This window comes from Akebia trifoliata, chromosome 4 (assembly GCF_017979445.1).
Source record: "Akebia trifoliata isolate Shusen 1 chromosome 4, ASM1797944v1, whole genome shotgun sequence".
NCBI classification, from domain to species: Eukaryota; Viridiplantae; Streptophyta; class Magnoliopsida; order Ranunculales; family Lardizabalaceae; genus Akebia; species Akebia trifoliata.
This window is the reverse complement of record NC_141378.1, coordinates 31,962,675-31,984,937: the sequence shown is the minus strand read 5'-3', so window position 1 is coordinate 31,984,937 and position 22,263 is coordinate 31,962,675. Positions and strand designations below refer to the sequence as shown.

The 22,263-nt window shown below is 38.3% G+C and overlaps 1 protein-coding gene across 1 annotated transcript in view; it reads right to left on the bottom strand.

The window, feature by feature from the left end:
- Nucleotides 1–6,574: 6,574 nt before the first annotated feature.
- LOC147404732 (RAD3-like DNA-binding helicase protein) overlaps nt 6,575–22,263 on the bottom strand; it is a 40,597-nt gene continuing 24,908 nt past the window's right edge. Inside the window, exons 22-28 of the mRNA XM_086440799.1 lie at nt 21,436–21,483; nt 10,970–11,094; nt 10,519–10,871; nt 8,845–9,748; nt 7,736–7,792; nt 7,180–7,326; nt 6,575–7,086 (exon numbers count right to left, since the gene is read on the bottom strand). Of these exons, the coding sequence (XP_086296925.1) occupies nt 7,006–7,086; nt 7,180–7,326; nt 7,736–7,792; nt 8,845–9,748; nt 10,519–10,871; nt 10,970–11,094; nt 21,436–21,483 (1,715 nt within the window). The 3' untranslated portion in view covers nt 6,575–7,005. The remainder of the gene's footprint in view (nt 7,087–7,179; nt 7,327–7,735; nt 7,793–8,844; nt 9,749–10,518; nt 10,872–10,969; nt 11,095–21,435; nt 21,484–22,263) is intronic.

The window sequence follows — 22,263 nt, the reverse complement described above, 5'->3', positions numbered from 1 at the left end:
TTTCATTTGCTTGATTATTCAACTCGTCAACCCGATTGTGATGATTTCAAATGATGAATAAATATTCCAATATTTTTTATTTATTATTAGACATGTTTCAGAAATTCAGATGAGGTATCTCAAACAAACAAAACTTTAAAAATCACACTGCGCTAGGAAAATATGACCCAAAATCTAGAAATCATCATTCTTGAGATAAAAAGAAGTCTTACGAGAAAAATCACTAAAAAATTATCAAATTACCAAAATACCCATAATATCAAAACATCCCTAGAGCCTACATTACTCTTAGGACAATCCTTTCGAACACATAAAATAGTGAATTAAAATCAAATAAACCATTTCGCCAATTTTCACCAAATTTGACAAAATTACGAAAATACCCCTCATAAGGTTCACGACCATTTCATTCCAAAAACCAATAAATGATACAAACCAATACTCCCATTGAATTCCTTATGAAAAATTGATTTCAAAACATCGAAAAACAACTTCGAAACACAAAAGCCCTCTTTGAGGGTAAAACGATAATTTTTCAATCCTAAAAATTTAAAATTTTGAAATTAATAATTAAAATATTAATGAACGTAAAGTGAAATTTTAATAAATTAAATTTAAAATTTTAAACAAATAAAATCAATTAATTAAGCCCACGGGCCAAATTTTAAATGGTGGCCCACTTATTGAAGTGGGGCCCACCTGATATTTATTAGAAGGCTCCTCGATTTGGGGTCCCAAAGAATTAAAATATAATTAGGGGATTCTCCAAAAAAATTAAAAAATATTATTTCATTATATGTAAGAACGGAAACCCTGATTCAAAAATCTAACTAAACCCTAATTAACCTTATCTTAAAGAGACTTAGTCAAACTGAAAGACTTCCAAAAAAATCTATAAATAGGAGCCTCCACAACCTAATCTCATAGGTCAAGAGAAACCCAGGAAAGAGAGGTCAGATCCCAAAATCCTAAATCCGAAGTCCCAACTCCCTATCAAACATCCAAACCCCAATTTTTGCTCCAAAAACACCTAGAAACCCTCTAAAAAATATCAAAAAAATTAGAAAATACTCAGATATAGGAGGAGGATACCTCATCTTGGAGATTAGAAGTAGATCCAGTAACGAATAAAAAGTAGAAAAACTCACATAAGGACACTCTCCGCCAGTTCTGAGGGAACTAGTTGTCACAATCAACCAAGTAATTTTTTTTATTTATTTATTTTTAAGTCTGTTTAGCAATGTAATTTTTTTTTTGAAAAAGTAAAGACCAGCGTTTGCCGGACAGGGTTGGTGCCTAACACCTTCTAACCTAGTAACTTGATCCTCAGACCCATACTTCTTATAGATCAATGTTCTTATCTATTTAGAGTCAATATTCGATTCCTAGACCATAATAATTAGGTGGCAACTCCCAAACCTAAAAAATCATATCCACAACCCGCGGATCGAGGGCACTTTCACATGGACCTGGGCCTAATCATGTGGGATTATGGATGTTGGTACGTATATGCTACCAAGGGTGGGGTGAGTACGTACTATTCAACTCTTCTTAAAAAATGACCTTGTCCTCAAGGTTGAAAATCAAGGAACCTCTCTGTAAAGACTCCCATGTTTCCTAAGTTGCATCTTTCGATGTTGTATTGGCCCATTGAACAAGAACTTTTGTGGCTACTTTATTTTCCTGCTTCACCAATCTACGATTAAGGATTGCTTGCGGTTGTTCTTGTAAAATTTCATTATCACGCAAAAATGGAAGATCTACAGCTACCATTCCAACCTTTTTCTTCAAATAAGATACATAGAAGATAGGGTAGATTTTAGAATTGGCAAGTAATTGTAATTTGTAAGCAACCTTACCGATATGTTCGATAACCATATATGGCCCATAAAAGCGAGGTGATAACTTGATAGATCGATGAAATGCTATCAATGTTTGTCGGTACAACAAGAAACGTAAATACACCAAATCTCCAACTTGAAATTCTCTATCAGTACGATGTTTGTCAGCTTGGTTCTTCATTCGTTGTTGTGCCCATTGTAGATTTTCCTTAAGAAAGCTCAAAGTGCGATTTATGTCCTTAAGTTGAACATCTACATTGTGTACAATTGACTCACCACAGTACCCTTGTAGGATTGGAGGAGTTTGGCCGTAAACTATTTCATATGGAGACAATTTAGTGGATTCATGTTAGGTGGTATTGTACCACCATTCAGCCCACGACAGCCAACATGCCCATTGATGAGGTTTATCACTAGTAAAACATCTCAAATAAGTTTCAAGGCAACAGCTAACTACCTCAGTTTGACCATCAATTTGGGGATGAAAAGCAGTACTCATCTTCAATTATGTTCTTTGTGACTTCCATAGTTCCTTCCAAAAGTTACTTGTGAAGATCGGATCTCTGTCACTAACAATGGAGGTGGGCATACCATGTAACTTGAATACATGATCAATAAAAGCTTGTGTTACGGAAGATGTTGTGTAAGGATGTGATAAAGCTATGAAATGAGCATACTTAGATAGCCTATCAACAACCACAAATATTACTCCCTTTCCTTGAGAAATTGGCTACCCATCTATGAAATCCATGGATATTTCATTCCATATCGTTTTGGAATTGGAAGAGATTGTAAGAGTCCGGGAGGACTCAAACATTCATACTTGTGACGTTGACACACGTCACATTCAGCCACATGAGTTCTGATATCCTTCTTCATACCTTGCCAATAGAAATTTGCAGAAATTATTTTGTATGTTTTCGTATATCCCGAATGTCCAACCATTGTAGAATTATGTAAGTCATGTGATATTTTTGAACAAAGTGTGGTTGATGATCCAATCATTAATCGCCCTTTGTACTTTAGTATTCCGTTAGAGTATGTGTATTGAGCAATGTCTTCCCCTTGTGAAAGTTTATGAATTAGCTTGAGTATGGCGGTGTCACCGTTGTATGTGGCTTGAACATTCTCCAACTCTTGCCATGTAATTGACGAAATAGCTGTAATAAATCCATTTTCAAAACATTGAGATATCGCATCGGTTGCTTTGTGCACCAATTCTTAATCATATTGCAATAATTTTGTTAGTCATTTTTGCTGCGATGTGGTCACAATTCATTGATTCAAGATATGCTTCAAGCTGTTGTGATCTGTCCGAATGATGATTCGTCGTCCAAGGAGATATGGCCACCATTTTGTCACCGCATGGACTATAGAAAGCATCTCATTTTCATAAGTTAACAATCCAATATTTCTCCCAGATAAAAATTTTCTAGAATAAGTTATTGGACGTCCTTCCTGCATAAGAATGGTTCCAATTCCAGTGTCAAAGGCATCACACTCAACTATGAAGGTTTTAGTGAAGTCAGGTAATGCCAAGACCGGTGCATTGGTCATAGCATATTTTAAAGTTTCAAAGGCCTTGGGTGGTTCTAGACCCCATGGGAAACAATTTTTTTTAGCAATTTTGTCAATGGTGCACTTATTTGCCCATAATTTTGTATAAATTTTTTATAGTACCCAGTGAGCCCTAGGAAACCACGTAATTCTTTGATAGTTTTGGGCTCTATCCATTGTACCATACATTCAATTTTTTTGGGGTCTACTTGAACACCTTCATATGAAATGATATGCCCAAGATACTCCACGCTAGTAGTACCAAATACACACTTTGACGGCTTCACACAGAATTAATGTTCATGGAGAATTTGGACAGTTTTTGCAACTTGCTCTAAATGTTCCTTCCAGCTTGAGCTATAGATCAATATATCATCAAAAAACAAAAGGATGAATTTTCTCAAATATTTTCGGAAGATATCGTTCATTAGGCTTTGAAATATTGATGGAGCATTGGTGAGTCTGAATGGCATTACCAAAAACTCGTAATGCCCTTCATGTGTTCTGAAAGCCATCTTGGGTATATCTTCTTCTTGAACCCGGATTTGGAAATATTCCGACCTTAAATCTAGTTTTGAGAAGTAACGAGCACCATTAAGTTCATCCAATAGTTCATCAACTAATGGTATTGGATATTTATCCTCAATAGTGATTGCATTTAAGGCCCAATAATCTATACACATGCGCCATGTGCCATTTTTCTTTTGCACTAGCAATACCAATGAAGAGTAAAGGCTTGAACTTGGCCTTATGATTCCAAATGATAACATTTCACTCAAAATTTTCTCGATCTCATTTTTTTGAAAATATGGGTATCGATAAGGCCAAACATTAGTAGGGCGGTTTCCAGGTTCTAGAGAAATCCGATGATCATGAGATCAAACTGGGGGCAAACCTTTGGATTCATCAAACATGGCATCGTATGGCTCAAGTATGTTTTTTAGATCCTCTGGCCAAGGTAAATGTGACATTTCTCCTTGTAAAGAAAATAATTGTACACACATACCAGAATTTTGTTGTTCAATAAGTCGATGGATACTCTGATTTTCAACTATTTCTAGAGTTGCATTAAAAGATCCTTGGATCGTATAATTTTCCCTTGATATGTGAAGCACATGTGAAGTAATGCGAAATTCCATGATATCTCTCCAAGAGTAGCTAGCCACTGAGTACCCAAGAAGGGAAAAACATGGCAGCCTATGTCGCATGAGAAAGTTTGAAGAGTGAGTGGCACTCCTATGCATTGTCCTTTACTTCGGATTCGTCCTCCATCTGCAATGGAAACTTCAAAAGAATCTTCTTGCAAGACTCGGTTTCCCAATATTTTTTGCAATATTTGGACTAATGAAATTATGTGTGCTACCTGCAACACACATATGGGTTGACGCTTAAGGAATCCTTTCACTATCATAGTTCTTGGCCCCATAGTTCCTGATAAAGTATGGACAGAGACATGAACATCTATTGATGGTTTTGTTTCTTCTTCCAAAATATTTTCCTTTGTGATTTCTTCATGCTCAGGTCCTACTATTATAGCCAGTTGGGCCTTGCATTGATGTAAAGGAGAATATTTTTCATCACAGTTATAGCATAATCCCTTCCAACATTGTTATTGCAAATCTGCAACAGTAAGCCTCTTAACTGGTTTTAATATTTCCATGGTTTGTTGCCCTGACAAAGATTGGGACAACTTGGAATAGGTTGGTGTTTGGTTCCGTCGATGATTTATCCTTTCGACCTCTTCATGTAGTGAAGCTATTTGAAAAGCATGGTTTAGACTTGATGGCTGTGAAATTTTAACCCCTACTCCAATTTCATCGTGCAATCCGGAGATGAAACAACCGATTAAAAATGACTCAAGTAATTGCAGAATACGGTTGGTTAATTGCACAAAACACACTTGATAGTCTTTTACGGTGGATGTTTGCCAAAGCTTTGAGAGTGCTCCGCTGCGATCATCACTTTCAAGAGGCCCAAACCAATACAAAGTACTCTATTAAATTGTGTCCATGTGATATCTCCAAGGGTTCTCTTTATCCATTGGTACCAAGATATGACATCTCCAGTGAGATGTACTGCTGCTAGCCCTATCATGTGCTCATCTGGAATTTGATTGATCATTTGAAATTGTTCCGCGTTGAAGATCCATCCAACGGGATCCTCACCATTAAATCAAGGAAAATCCTATCGAACTAATCAAAGATAGTTTGGTTGGCGACGAAATCCTCTAGTTTCTTCTATTCTTAGATCATTGAACCCAATTTCATTATTGATTAATTTAGTAGTTAGTTCTTGAAGTTGTTGTCGTAGATTTTTCACTTCTTGTGCCAATTCTATGTTGATAGACATGATGCTCCCAAGTCAACCTGCTCTGATACCAGTTGATACGATTCTAAGTCGGAATCGTCAATTTAACACTTTATTTATTCACAAAACAACAAGATAACATTGGGAGAAAAAACAGTGACAACTTTCTAGACTGAGAAATCAGATTATAACAATAATCCAATCAGAAAAATTACAAAGAAAAATAAGAAGGGATGAAGGATAAGATATTGGATTGGTAGTCTACTTTGAGGGTGGATAGTCTCCTTGTTACTGACTTCTTTTCTTCTTGCCTTTTGTGTCTAAATCTTCCAATTTATAACTAAATGAGGAATTAGAAATGTGTGGATGATAATCATTTGAAATAACACCTTTTGATAACCACCAATTGTAGTTTGTCAAGAGTGGTTGAAGATGATCTAAACTTCAATTTGAATTTGAATTCTTTAACTGTCATATGAAACTGAATTCTCCAACTGTCATTTGAATTTGAATGTCTGAATCATGGACCTGGCCTAATCATGTGGGATTACGGATGTTGGTACATGTATGCTGCCAGGGGTGGGGTGTATCCGTACTAGAGTCAGAACATAACATACTGGTCAACCCATTGACAGACTTAAAACGCACTCCCCATTCTTGTGCAAGACAAACGCAGACAGTTCTCATCTTAAAAACGTTTCAAGGAAACTTAGCTGACATGGAGGCATGCACGGAACCATAGATGCTTATCCTCAAGATACTAGTGAAGCATAATGGTTCTGTACACAACTCCATGCCAGCTCAGTAGTGTCTTGCGCGGTTACTCTAGCCTTACTCTTGAAGAATATCAAAGCCAGACCGCATACTTTCATCACTTGGCCAAGAAGAGAATGAAAAATTATAATTCAATTATTTCCAGTAAACTTCAAACCCAAATGAGGCTCTCCATCTAAATATACAAGTTTCAGTTACTTTCCATGTTAAAATATAAGCAGAAGAAAACACAGCCCCTTGTCTAGCCTATGTGCTGAAATAGACTGCAAGATTATCAGTTACAAAGGCCATAGGTAACTAAATATCACTTAAAAGTTGTTCCAGATCACTAACTTTGCTCCATCAAGATGGTTGTGTAAGGGTTACAATGCTCTTTCCCAGCAAATCGAACAAGTAATGAGGATACTAAAAATCTTTAGAACCAAATATAGCTTTCACTGTTGACTGATGTGGTCTTGCATCATTGTGAGCTTTGAATTGTTGAGACTAGAGAGTTTGCTGAATTTGAAATTAAGTGGAACCCAATTCAGTCATCAACAGAAGCTTCTTGTTGGGACTCACATTCATCCTTCGTACTTGAAAGCAGGCCTCTCTTGGGTAGTCTCAGCTGCAACATCAAAGGGAAATGACAGAAACAATCAGCCACCCCAACAAGAACACGAAAACAAAAATTAAAAATCATTCACATTGTATCTCTGACCTTGGATTTTGTTGTCCTCCAACCTCCAGAGTTCTCCTGCTCTGGCAAGTACGAGAATTTATTGATCGGTGCCACCACTATGCCTTGATGGAGGTCTGAACCATTAACAGCTTGTTCGTGGTCTGAGCCACCAAAAGCCAATAAAGCCTAAACAACAGGCAAATACCATTGAAGATCAATTGTATTTCCTTCAAATATATTTCAAACAAAGTTTTGAAGCAATCCTCTATTTTTCTTGTTAAAAACAAGAAACATTTTTAAAGTAAAATTTCTCAGGTGAATAAAAATAGATAAGGTGCATAATGTGTATATATATATATAGGTCATGTTTGGCAGCTAACATGTTTTGTCTTATGTGGGTTAGAAGTTTCGGAATGGGCTGATTTTTTGTGAGGATGACTGAAGGGAACAGCATTCGTTCAATAAGGATTGATAATGATGATCTTATTATTTTCTTTACTTTTTTTAAGATACCTTATGAAATAAAATTAAATTCTAAAATCTGCTCCGTTGCTTTAATACTGCTAAAAATGGACAACCATATCTTGCATCCTACCTCACTCTTTGATGCTTCAAGGTTATTTATCTCCAAGCGCTCAAAGTAAAACAATATCTGTACATAAAACAAGTAACATAAAGGATCAGATCCTTCAACCCTCAGTAAAAGCAGCAGGAAGCGAGAAAGTTTGTAAAGCCCAGTCCACAAGACCTAGCAATGATATTTCTCTTATTAATTTCAGTAGAAATGAGATATAATAGACCTGAAACATCTACTTGTAAGGTACAGGTGCAACTTGGTTTGGTTTGAGGCCAAATAGGAACCAAACCGACATAGGTTGGTTCTGCTCAATAAGAACTAGAACCAAACTGAAATGCCAATAGAACCAAACCAAACTAAGGTCGGTTTCTTTCGGTTCTATGGGTTGCCAATATTCTAAAAACTTGCTTGGAAGTGACTTAGTTTTAATTGAAAAACTATATACATCTATATATACACTAGAGATCTCCCATGCCTACGGGGAGGGCATCCTCTTTGGGGGTTAAGAGGGTAAAAGTGGGAAAAATTATGTTGAACGAATATTATTAAAAAAAATTGAGGTTAAGTCGATAAAAAATGAAAAACAATAAAGTGGGTTAAAGAGAAGATATAATAAAGTTTGTGGGAGTGAAAAGGAAAGACAAAAAAATGTGTTGTGGGTCAATGGGGCATTTTTCATACCACAAAACCGTAGCTATAGGGACGTTTATCCCCAACTCGAAAAACACAAAACAGTAGTAACTCAGTTGTATTTTATTATATAGATATATATAATAAACATAAAATTTCATATAATAAATCATTAAGCGAACCATAAAAAATTCATTAATTTATCCATAGAAAATCATTAATCTATGTCACAACTTCTAAAATAATTCATAATAAATTTTAAAAAAAATCACTAGGGTTGGATTCTTGGTTTGGTTCAGCTCTATACAAACCTTGAACCAAGAACCAAATCAAATTGATTGGTTCTCCATTTTCTTAACCCAGAACCGAACTGCAACTTGTTCCAAATTAGCCCAAAACTATCAGTTTGGTTTAGTTCTCAGTTTGAACTGGACCAAGTTGCACCTCTACTTGACACGGCAGATTGATTCGAAAAACTCACATCTAAACAAACATACCTTGTTTAGTAAGTGAACATTCAATGCATCAGTCGCCATGATCTGTAGCCCAAGGAAACTCTCTGGAACAGTGCAGAAGGGGCATACAACGGTCCTGAACACACAACCATCCTTTTCACACCAAATACCATGCTTTGCAACACCTTCACTATTGAGCCTATTATAGAGTCGCTGATCAACAGATGATATTTCAGATATCACAACTGGCACACCTTTTGATTCATTCGTGGCTGGCTGTTCTGACCCACTCTTCAGAAAAGATGACAAGTAAGCTTTTGAAGAGGAAATCAATGAACACGTGACAAGGAATTGTTTCTCAGGCAATCCCAATGAGTTTCTACAGAGTGAGCAACAAATGTGTAGCCTCTTGTCCATAACAGCATGGGAAGACAAACAAAATGAAGTACATTCTGTACAATCTGTCTCGATACTGAAGTCAATCTTACGGTTTGCATCTCTAGACGCACTCATTCTTCTCGTACACTCAACCTCAGCACTGGATTTCACATCAGGATTACCAAATGAGCCCATTAGAGTATTATAATTAACTGATGATAAACTCATTGGCTTTCTCTTTTTCTGCATATGAGAATTCACACTCATATTCAAGGATGATTCAAATTCTGGTTTTGGATCACAGACATCTTCAACTACTATTCTTTCAGGTGTAACCACTAAAGCGCGCATGCCATTGCAAAGAGCCCCATTTGATTTTGTTAAGGTTGTTGAATGGCAAGATAGTTGGTCTGACAATTCATTAGAGCCCTGAAATGAAGTTGAATTTGAGTTCTTGTCCTTGGACAAGACTGCAGGACTAGCCGCAGCAATGCATTCAAGCATACCAGGGGTTTCTTTGACTACAAGTTGTTCTGGACTCTCACTAGAGGATGTAGTCTCTGAACACCTGCATAAGGAATGTGTGTTCACTTACAATGGAAGAACAATGCCTCTGCTCCACTGTGGGTGCAGCGTGAATTTCAGAAAGAAGCTCATAAGGAAAAAAACTGACAGAGTGCCAAAAGAGAAAGCAATGTTTTGTTAAATTTAGGCCTTGTAAACATAATCACCAAGTCAGGATTCAGAAATAAATCGGCAAGGAAATCTTCCCTTATTAGTGCTTCAATTTCATCTTTCGTTTTTATTGATATAATCACAAAGTTCGCGATTTAATCAAGAAGCTTGTGATTTAATCGCAAAGTTCATAAAATTCATAATTTATTGAAGAAGTTGTGATTAAATCAGTGAAGGAAAAAGTCACGATTTAATTGCAACTTTTTCAATAAGTAGGAGAATTTGGTGACTGCTTGTAAAAATGTCGCCTCTGAATAGGAATCTGAGTACATTAAGATTCTTTTTTGAGTCTCTACCATGATAGAAAAGTTTGAAAAAATCCAAAACACTTTCAGAAAGATTGTATAAAACTTTTCAAATCGATTTATTTTAAATTAATCAAAGCAACTGTAATTATTCAAACATCAGAGTCAAGAGACCCAGAACCGAAATCTATAATAAAATAGACCATATCTACTAGTAAAATATAAACAAACTATGCTACTAGTTCGTCAAAAATTCAATCGACAATAATGTACTACAAGTTTATAGTGACCGGAATAGACCAAGAAATGTGTGTGTGTGTGTGGGGGGGGGGGGGGGGGGGGGGGGGGGTGTGTTCACCTTGAATCTTTCTGGGGACTATCTTCCAAATCAATATGTTCTTTGCAGTTTCTCTTGACCTTTTCATCTTTGTGAGCAAATACCGGAGCCTTAACATTGTCTTGAGTATTTAGTTCGGTAAAAGTTTCATCAACCTTTCTTACTAAAGATTTGGACAATCGGCCTGCCATTTTAGTTGCTATTTTATTCTTGGGAACTAAATTCCATCCATTAGGATTTTCAATCTGGTTACTGTTCTGATTTTTCCTTTTTCCATTCCCTTTCCCCAACATTTTTGGCTTCATAGCAGAGACATTTTCCTCTTTAATATCAGAATTTTCTAACACATTAATGCATTTTTGGCCAGTCCTTTCCTGTAACAAGTCAAATTTAACAAACACTATCTTAAAGAATTGATACTTCAGATATTGAATTAAAGCATGCCACGAAGAATGAGAGAGAAAAAAAGGACCTTGACACCTTGGAAAAAGAACTGTAGCTCCTTCAGAGTCATGTCAAAATCATCATACTGTTTGATGGATTTTCTAAGCCACTTTGAAACATATGCCATATTCCTTTCTTCCTTAAACCGTTCATCTGCACGTGATATAAATTAAATATTAAAAGTTAAAGAAGAAATAGATGATGTTAGAATTCTATTTCTGTTTGTGCGACACAACCCCTAGGGCTCGTTCTATTGTGTACAACAGCCCCTATGGGCCCTTATGTGCAACAGCCCCTATGAACCCTTTTGTGTGACAGCCACTTATGGGTTTTTTATGTAATGGGGTGGGCTCCAATTTATTATTATTAGGTTTAAATATATTTGAGGAGAGGCTGAACCCTACCCTCAAGGAAGTGTTTGGCTCTCTCTCTCTCTCCCCAATCTTCTCTTTCTCCTCTTCTTCTTCTTCTCTTCTATTCACTCTAGGCTGTTTTGATTTTCTACTTGGTATCAGAGCGAAGTTCTTTCCTTCTCTCCTTTTTTATTTGGGTTTTAAACCTTTTTTCTACAGTTTTGTAGTGAAACAAACTTCGGTTCATTGTGGTGGTGCAAGATAAACCCTAAATGTGTATCTAGGGCATGGTTGTGTGTTTGTGGTTGGTTCTGAATGTGTTTTGGGGCTACGTGGTGCTGTTTTTCAGACCTTTTGAAAGGTTTAATTGTGGTTGGTGGTGTCTAAGCTAGTTTCTTTTGGCCGAAATTGGGTGTTTTCTTTACCCAAAATTGGTGGAGTCTTTTTTTAAGCCTTTTACCCTTGACACCTCTCCTTTGGGTATCTTTTACATTGGTTATTACCTCCCTTGTGTATTTGCTCATCTTTGTGGTTGTTCTAATAGATGAACGTAGCTCTACAAGTGATGATTCGACCAAGCAGATCACTTCGGTATGGTTGAACGGAAATAACTATTATTCTTGGTCCAATCCTATAAAGGTGTTCTTACGAGCCAAGAAGAAAGTAAAGTACCTTGTTGAAGATCCTTCCTCTGAGGATTCAAAGAACTATTAAGATAGGTGGAGTGACAATTCATTGGTTATGACCTAGCTTTGGTTAAGTATGAAACCATTTGCGACTTCCAATGACCAACTCCTTGATACTGCAAAAAAGATTTGGAGCTCTCTTGCAAAAATGTACTCTCAAGAGAGTAATGTGACTAGGGTGTTTGAGTTGTTTGAACGCATGGTCACTACCAAACAAGGTGATAAATCCTTGAATGAACATTACAGTAATCTGAAAGATATGTGGGAAGAATTGTTAATTTATCAACCCCTAAACACTGATTTGGAAGTTCAACGACATCAATGGGAAAAGTTTGTACTCGCAATGGTGGTCATAGTAGTAATCTTGGTGGAACTAGTGGGGTTCATGGTGGTGGTACTTGCTCTAGATGTGGTATTGATAGGTCCAATTGAAAATGCAACTATTGTGGTAAGATAGGGAATACTGAGGATTATTGTTCCCACGTTGAGTCCAATTTAAGTTTTAGAATGTGAGGCTTATCAGTTAGGCAAGCATCACCGTAGTAGTTTTCCTCTTAGTCTAGAAAGTCATCAGTCAAGCCCTTTTGATGTAGTCCATTCGAACATTTTGGGTCCTCCAAGAATAAATAATACTTCTGATTTTTTTTATTTTGTCATTTTTATGAATGATTACTCTAGAATGACTTGACTTTTTTTAATGAAAGACCGTTTTGAACTCCCTAAAATATTCTTAACTTATTATAATGAGATATTTGTTCAGTTTGAACGTCGTGTTAAAAATTTTCTTTCTGACAATGCTCTTGAATATACTCAAAACTATATGTCTGATATTTGCAGAGACCATGATATCATCCATCAATCTACATGCCCAAATACTTCCCAATAGAATGGCATCGCTGAATGTGAACTTCGTCATCTTTTGGATGTCACTCGTACCTTATTGTTTAACATGTTACTTCCTAAACCTTATTGGGCCCATGATGTTCTTACTGCTTGTTACCTCATTAATCAAGTTCCTACACCTGTTTTGGGTAACCAAGCACCCTTCTCTTTGTTATATCCTAAGATCAAGCCCTTTCCTCTTGTTCCACGTGTTTTTGGGTGTCCTTCGTCTACGTTCTTGTAATTAGTCATGATAAGTTGTCTCCTCGAGATGTTAAGTGTATCTTCTTGGGTTATTCTCGAACTCAAAAGGGTTATCGTTGTTATGATCATGTAAGGCGTTGATATTATACTAATGCTAATGTCACCTTTTTTTGAGTCTACATTTTTTTTCTCCACTGCAGGTCATCAATTCAATTCTAATCTGGTTAATTCTCATCAAGGGGAGTTAGTATTGCCTACTATTCATCTTCTAGCTTCTTCTCTTCCTCATTTGCAGGATTATCAACGCTCTCGGCATTGCCCAATTGTATCTTATGGTCCAACAGCAACTAAACCATCACCTAACTCTCTCGAGGATCCTCTACCTTCTACTTCTTCTAAAGACCATCCACATCCTCATCCTCCACGCTACCAATTGCATTGTGAAAAGGAATTTGTTTATGCACTCACCATCCTATTTCTAATTTTGTATCTTTTCATCGCCTTTCCTCGACTTTTCACTCTTTTGCATTCTCGTTGTCCACTATTTTTGTTCCTAGTACTTATCGTCAGGCTCTGGCCTCTTCTGAATGGAAACTTGTTATGGATGACGAGATGCATGCCTTTTATTAGAATCAAACATGGGATCTCACCACTTTTCCTTCTAGGAAGTCATTGTTGATTGTCATTGGATGTACACAGTAAAGTATCAACCTGATGGCTCTGTTGATCGCCTTAAGGCTCGATTGGTGGCTAAAGGGTATTCTTAAACTTATGGTGTAGACCATTTATGAGACCTTTTCACCTGTTGCTCGCCTCAACTCTGTTAGAATTCTTTTATTGGTCGCAGTAAGTTTTAATTGGCCACTTTACTATCTAGACATAAAAAATGCATTTCTTCATAGAGATTTATAGGAGGAAGTATATATGAAGCAACCCCCAGGTTATGTAGTTGAAGAGAAAGAACATCTTATGTGTAGACTAAAAAAGGCATTGTATGGATTGAAACAATCTCCACGTGCTAGATTTGACAAACTTAGTTTTGTGGTGCTTCGGTATGATTTTCAACCTTCCAACTCTGATCATTTTGCATTTACTCAACATTCTATCTCAAGTACTATCATTCTTATTGTGTATGTGGATGACATTATTGTCAGTTGCCACTACTAGTGACTCAATTGGTATTGCTCAGTTAAAAACTCATTTGAGCACTCAATTCCATACAAAAGACTTGGACCTACTTCGTTATTTCCTTGAGATTGAGGTTGCACGTTCCAAGGATGGACTCATGCTGTGCCAACGCAAGTATGTGTTGGACTTATTATCTGAGATGGGCATTCTGGAATCTCGTCCAGCTGATACTCTTATAGATCCTTCTGTCAAGCTTAATACTGAACAGGGAGAAGTTTTGGAGGATAATGGGAGGTATAGGCGGTTGGTTGACAAGCTCATATATCTCATAATTACTCGTTCTAACATTACTTATGTTGTGGGCGTGGTCAGTCAGTTTATGCATGCCCCTCGACAGTCTCATTGGGAAGTTATATGTCGTATGCTACTCTATCTAAAGGGTGATCCTAGTCTCTTGTACCATCCTTTCTCTTCCTTGACTATTTCTGGATAGTCTGATGCTGACTGGGCTGGGAGTCGTTCTGATCGCCGATCCACCTCTGATTATTGTACATTTGTTGCTGGAAATCTTATTACTTGGCTTAGTAAGAACCAAAACACTGTGACTCATTCTAGTGTTGAAGCTAAACATAATGCAATGGCCCACATTGTTTCTGAGATGTTATGGGTTCATTCTCTTCTTCGCGACATGGGTGTTAATGCTCCATTACCCATGCAGATGTATTGCGACAACTAGGCTGGCATCTTTATTGCTCACAACCTTGTCTTTCATGAGTGCACCAAGAATATCGAAATTGATTCACTTTGTTCGAGATTTGCTCAAGAAGAATTTTAAAATAGAAATCTCAAGTCTCATAATGAGAGCTTGGAAAGTATTTATAGCCCATAATAGGGGAATGGACATAAATGCCCTTACACAGAAAGAATAATAGAAATAAATACATATAAACTAAACAAGAACTAATAATCTATCCTAATATTTCCAATACTCCCCCTCAAGCTGGGGCAAATATATCAACTAGGCCCAGCTTGACGAGATGAGAGTTTATGACAGAAGGTCCAACAGACTTTGTAAGCATATCTGCTAATTGATCTGAAGAAGAGACAAAGATTATCTTAAGTGCACCAGATCTAACTTTCTCCCTGAGAAAGTGAACATCAACCTCGATGTGCTTAGTCCTTTCGTGAAGGACTGAGTCAGATGCAAGCATTATGGCAGACTTGTTGTCACAGAACAAAGAGGAGGAACCAACAGTAGGAAATCCCAACTCTGTTAGCAAGGATCTAAGCCAAAGTAGCTCACATGTACCAAGGGCCATAGCACGATACTCAGCTTCAGCAGAAGAACGAGAAACCACACTTTGTTTCTTACTCTTCCACGAGATAAGATTACCACAATAGAAAGTACAGAAACCAGATGTAGATCTCCTATCTGTAAGAGAACCCGCATAATCAGCATCAGTGAAACATGACAGATGTGGCTGAGTAGTAGACGAATAAAATAAGCCTAGGCCAGGACGAGACTTCAAGTAGCGAAGAATACGATACACGGCATCAAGATGAGAGGTGCGCGGAGCATGCATAAACTGACTAATTACACTAACTGCAAATGTCAAATCCGGTCTAGTGTTAGTCAAATAAATCAAACGGCCTACGAGTCTCTGGTAAGATGAAGGATCAGATAAAAGTTCCCCAGATTCAGCGTGAAGGCGGTGATTCTGATCCATTGGGGACGAGGCAGGACGACAACCAAGCATATCAGTGTCCTGAAGAAGATCCAATGTGTACTTTCGTTGAGATAACGAAATACCATGACGTGAGCGGGCTATCTCTAACCCCAAAAAATACTTGAGAGGACCTAAGTCCTTAACCTCAAAAGCACTACCCAACTGCCTCTTAACCCTGTCAATCCATTGTACATCATCTCCAGTTACTATAATATCATCCACATAAACTAAGACAATGGTATTGCGGCCATCTACTCCTCGTCGAATAAAGCAAGTATGGTCAGAGTGGCATCTGGAAAATCCCATAGATAAAATGACGTCAGAGAAACGCTGGAACCAGGCTCGCGGAGATTGCTTTAAACCATACAGAGATTTAAGAAGGCGACATACTTTCCCAGAATACTCCCCCTGAAGACGAAATCCAGGAGGGGGGTCCATATAAATGACCTCCGTCAGATCACCATTGAGAAAGGCATTCTTCACATCAAGCTGGTGAAGAGACCAAGAATGGCAGGCCGCTAAAGAGATAAGTAAACGGACAGTAGATAATTTGGCTACCGGGGCAAAAGTGGCTCCAAAGTCCTTTCCCGGAGTCTGCGTAAACCCCTTAGCGACGAGTCGAGCCTTATAGCGATCAACCGTACCATCTGCAAGATACTTGACTGTGAAAACCCATTTACAACCAACAGTTCGCTCCCCAGAAGGAAGAGAAACAAGATCCCATGTGTGATTCTTCTGCAAGGCATCCATTTCAACAGTCATGGCTCTAGTCCACATAGGATCACGTAGCGCCTCAGATACAGACCGAGGAATCCGAATAGAATCTGTGGTGGCAAGGTAGGCTCGATAGGAAGGAGAAAGACCCTGATAAGAAACAAACTGGGCGATAGGGTGATTAGTAACACACCCTTGCTTACCTTTGCGAAGTGCAATAGGTAAGTGAGAGTCAGAAATAGAGGGAATAGGTGGAAAAGTAGAAGGGGATATACCTGAGTCCAACGAGGAGGTTGGCAAGGGTTGAGATGAGGGGGGGCGACGAGAGTAAACTTGCAGCGGCGGCAGCGAAGAGGAAGATGGAGAGAAAACTGGAGATGGTAGCACTATTGGAGAAGAGTCCTGCAAAGGAGAAGAGTCCTGCAAAGAAGATGAAGTACGAAAATATGGAACATTTTCAAAAAAGGTGACATCCAGGGAATGAATAATACGATGAGAGAAGGGATCATAGCACCGATACCCCTTTGACATAGAAGAGTAACCCAAGAAAATACAACGGGTAGTTTTGTCATCTAGTTTGGTTCGATGAGGAGTTCTATCCTGAACAAAACAGGTACACCCAAAAACTCTAGGTGTAATAGGAAAGAGAATGCGATCAGGGCAAATAATATGAAGAGGCACCTGTCCCCCCAAAGTGCGGCTCGGAACACGATTCAGGAGGAAAGCAGCAGTAAGAACTGCCATATTCCAATAGGACTTGGGAACATGCATCCCTCGCAGAAGGCAACGGACAATGTTCATGAGGTGACGATTTTTACGTTCTGCCACCCCGTTTTGCTCAGGAGTGTATGGGCAGGTTAACTGATGAAGCATACCACGCTCATGAAGATGGGAACGAATCCCATCAGAAATATATTCCCCACCATTATCTGTTCTAAGAGATTTGACGGTAATGTTGTATTGAGTTTGAATCATTTTAAGGAAATTAACAAAAATAGGTAATACCTCAGAGCGAGAACGCATTAAATAAACCCAAGTACAACGAGAACAGTCATCAATAAATGTAACATAATATCTATGACCATTAAAGGCAGTAACAGGGGAAGGCCCCCACACATCAGAATGAACCAAATCAAAAATAGCATTAACTCTATGCATGCGAGGAATATAAGAGGAACGTGTGTGTTTAGAAAGTTCACACACAGAGCACTGAAATTTGTGTCCACTACAAGATTGTTTTAACATAGGAAATAATGAACATAAGTGCTGAAAATTAGCATGTCCTAAGCGAAGATGCCATAAGTCTAAAGTCTGAAAAGAAAAATTATGATTTCCAGTGAGTGGGAGCACGGAGGTGGAAGCAGCAGTAGGTGGAGCTTCAAACAGGTACAACCCATCCCTCTCATATCCCTTGCCAAAAATCCTCCTCGAAGCTAGGTCCTGAAAGATACAGTGAGTAGGAAAAAAGGTTACAGAACAATTAAGCGATTTTGTAAGACTACTCACAGACATAAGGTTAAGAGATAAATGTGGAACATGGAGAACAGAATCAAGAGGAAAACCAGGGGATAGAGATATAGTACCCTTACTGTGAACAGGGGTAAGAGACCCATCAGCAAGGCGAACCTCCTTATGAGTAGTAGGAAAAATAGAAGAAATAAAATGATTGGACTCACCGGTCATGTGATCAGAGGCACCAGAATCAATGACCCAGGTCAGAGGAGCAGAGCCAGACTGAGTGGCATGAAAAGCAGAAGAGGTACCTGGGGGAGTGGTAACGGATGCTACTGTTGAGGATGAGGGAGTCTGAGCTTGGAGCTGATCCCGTACAATAGCTGTAATTTGTGTCTGAAGATGTTGTAAATCAAGAGTACCAGGAGAAGCATGATCAACATAGGTAGATTCAACAGCGGCAGCACGGGGCTGTCCCCCAGAAGATCTCAACAGGTGGGGATAGAGCTGAAAGCAGCGAGCCTTCTCATGGCCAATCTTCCCACAATGACTACATGTAAGACCACTTCCTTTACCACGCCCACGGCTCCCACGGCCTCGATTCCCAGATCCTTGAGTACGGGAATTAGAAAATCCTGAATTAGCTGCAAGAGCCATCTGATCTGTATCTGAAGCAGAGATAGTGACAGAAGACGGGATTTGAGAAGGAATGACACGGCGACGACGTTCATCGCTATCAATAGTTGCAAATGTCTCAAATAATGAAGGTAGAGGAGTGGTATTAAGGATTTGGGTCCGCAATGCCTCAAACTCAGGACGTAAACCCATGAGGAACTGATATGTCTGATGTCGAGCAATCCTCTTGACCACATACCCGGCTGCCTCTACAGATAACTCAACCATAGACTCATAGTGCGAGAGCTCTTCCCAACGAGACTGAAGAAACCCAAAATAATCAGCAACACTCTGATTTCCTCGAGTAGCTTGAGCGATATCCCGATAAAGTTCATAAATCCTAGAGTCATTCCGAGCATGTGCATATGTCTGAGTGAGAGCTGACCACAAAGAAGAGACAGTCTCATGATACATAAACATAGTGTAGATACGTTGCTCCATAGAATTGAATAGCCACCCAAGAATAGTGCAATTATCAATTTCCCATTGTTCAAATTTGGGATCAGTAGAGGGTGGCTTAGGAATACTACCTAAAAGCCAACCAGTTTTTCCTCGACTACCCAAATAAAGTCGTACAGACCGGGACCAGCTCTGAAAGTTACGACCATTGAGTGGGGCATTAGTGATACGCTGGACAGAGAAATTAGCCCCAAGAGTGGTGGTAGAATCCTTAGGTTCGTGAGTTGAAGTCATTGTACACTTAGTCTTGTATTTGGATTGAAGGGAGATCTCCCGTATTAACACTGAATGCTGTCGGCAACACCAGAAAAAGTTTCTACTACTGTCGTGAAGTTGTACCACCCAAAGAACCCAACGTAGTTGCTGTTACAAGACTCTGCTGTTGTTGTAGAGCAAAATAGGCTGTGTAGAGATGATCAAAGTGAACATAACAGCAGGCTGCTGCTGTGGGTTGCTATCGCAAGGCACTCTAGTGCAAGTAGAAGGAGTCGCAACACACGGTAAATGGATCTGATCACTGCTGCTGCTGTATGTTGTTGTCGCAAGGCACTCTAGGGCAAATAGAAGGAGTCGCAACACAGGGTAAATAGATCTGATCACTATAGGTTCTATAGGTCTGATCGTAGGTCACTATAGGGTATATAGATCTGATCGCAATCACTATAAAGCAAGTATAGTGAATCGCAAAATACTGTAGAGCATCTAGAGTTAATCGCAGATGGGAGACAGACCTGTAGAACCTTGTTGCTGCAATAACGGAGCACTATAGGACTTGTAGGTCTGATCGCAGATCAGATTCAGACCTGTAGAACCTTGTTGCTGCAATAACGGAGCACTATAGGACTTGTAGGTCTGATCGCAGATCAGATTCAGACCTACTGTTGCTGTCGCAAGGTATAATAAGGGTCTAGAAGTTGATCGCAGAACACTCTAGAGCTTGGAGGTTTGATCGCAGATGAGATTCATCTCTATTATCATTGTCGCAAGGTATGATACAGTCCAAAAGTTAGATCGCTAGTCAGAATCAGATCTATAGTTGGCTTGTTGACTGATCACAAGATACTTTTAGGGCTAATTTCCAAGGAAAAACCCTAACGTAGGGTATAAAAAAAATATATATATATATATTTTAATCACAGCGCAAAACTCTATTGCAGCGTGTGAAGGATTATTAAAGTCTCTATCGCAATATGCGATTAAGAAGACAAGATTCAAAGAAGGAACTTTAAGCTCTGATACCAAGAAGAATTTTAAAATAGAAATCTCAAGTCTCATAATGAGAGCTTGGAAAGTATTTATAGCCCATAATAGGGGAATGGACATAAATGCCCTTACACAGAAAGAATAATAGAAATAAATACATATAAACTAAACAAGAACTAATAATCTATCCTAATATTTCCAATAGCTCATACGTAAACAGATTGTCACACCCTATGTGAAGTCAAATGATCATTTGGCTGATTTTCTCACTAAGCTCTTATCTCGTGTACCTTTTTCTTTTGTATGTACAAAGATGGGCATCTTTGATATGTATACTCCAACTTGAGGAGTGTTAGAATTTTGTTTCTGTTTGTGCGACACAGCCCCTAAGGCTGCTTTTATTGCGTACGACAACCCCTATGGCCCTTATGTGCAACAGCCCCTATGGAACCTTTTGTGAGACAAGCCCTTATGAGTTTTTTATGTAATGGGGTGGGCCACACTTTGTTTATCATTATTAGTTTTAAATATATTTGAGGAGAGGCCGAACCCTTCCCTCAAGGAAGTGTTCGGCTCTCTCTCCCCAATCTTCTCTTTCTCCTCTTCTTCTTCTTCTCTTCTATTTACTCTAGGCTGTTTTGATTTTTTACTAAAACAGAGGAGTGTTTGAAAATTACAGAATAAATGTGGAGCCTTATAAATAAATTCTAGCTAGCAAATTCTAACCCATTTACTATAGTTGATTGTAGGAATGCTTTGGATTACTAATTCATGTTTAAGAGAAATTACATCATCTTCCACCAATACATATTGATCAAAATTGTCCACTTTAAGGTGTTGATCAGTTTTTCCTCATACTGAAATTCATGAAAAAGGTTTAAAGATGATGTTGTCCCGCAGTCACTAGACTACAAATTTTGATACACTAATACCTTACGAAGGACAATTTTTAACTTATTATGTAAATTGTAAGTAACAATATAATAAACCAAGGAAATTGGAAATTGATACCTATAAAAATGATGGCCCCATAATCCAACCTATGCCGTATGCAACGACCTACAAACAGTGGAATGGCATCAGTATTTACATTCTAAAAAACGGTGTCATTCCTGTGGAGGACATACAAAGGCTGTGATCATCATCCATGTAGAGCATAATCATGTGTATACCATGATTACGTATGGCATCAGATATTTGTGTTATGATAGATGTAATAAAGAAATAAATTAAGTGACACAAGACAATTATAATAGTCATCATCATTCAATGACTTGAGCACTGTTACAATAACGTGCAGACAATGTAAACAGTGAAATCTAACAATTCCACAGGTTTTCTATGTGAATTCTTTGAGATTGCTGGAAATGAAAAGAAGATAAAAAACGGAAGAAGAAAACCAAAAAATGGAGAGAAAGAGAGAGAGTGACAACCCAATGCTTAAGAAGTCGGGTGGGATGAAATGAAAAAGAAAAAGGCTTTAAACGTTCACAAGGCTTAAGCTATAATGTTCCTCAATCATGGTTTTAAATCTCGTCCAAGATCAAGATGACTCGTTCGATACATCTCGGTATCATCCCCCAAATGTATCCGACGAGATTTAAAACCAAGGTTCGTTTGTCTCATTGTTGAACGAGACAACTCAAACGTATCGGAAAACTCGTCCGAGAAGGCTCGGTCTCATTCATGAACGAGACGAGACATCAAAACGAGTTTTAAAACCATGCCCTCAATACAGTAAAATGGATGGAAATGTATAAGAATTTCCCTATCAGTATATCCAAGAATGATGACAACTTAATAATTTATCTAAAAATTAAAGTAGAAAGCAATGCTCGC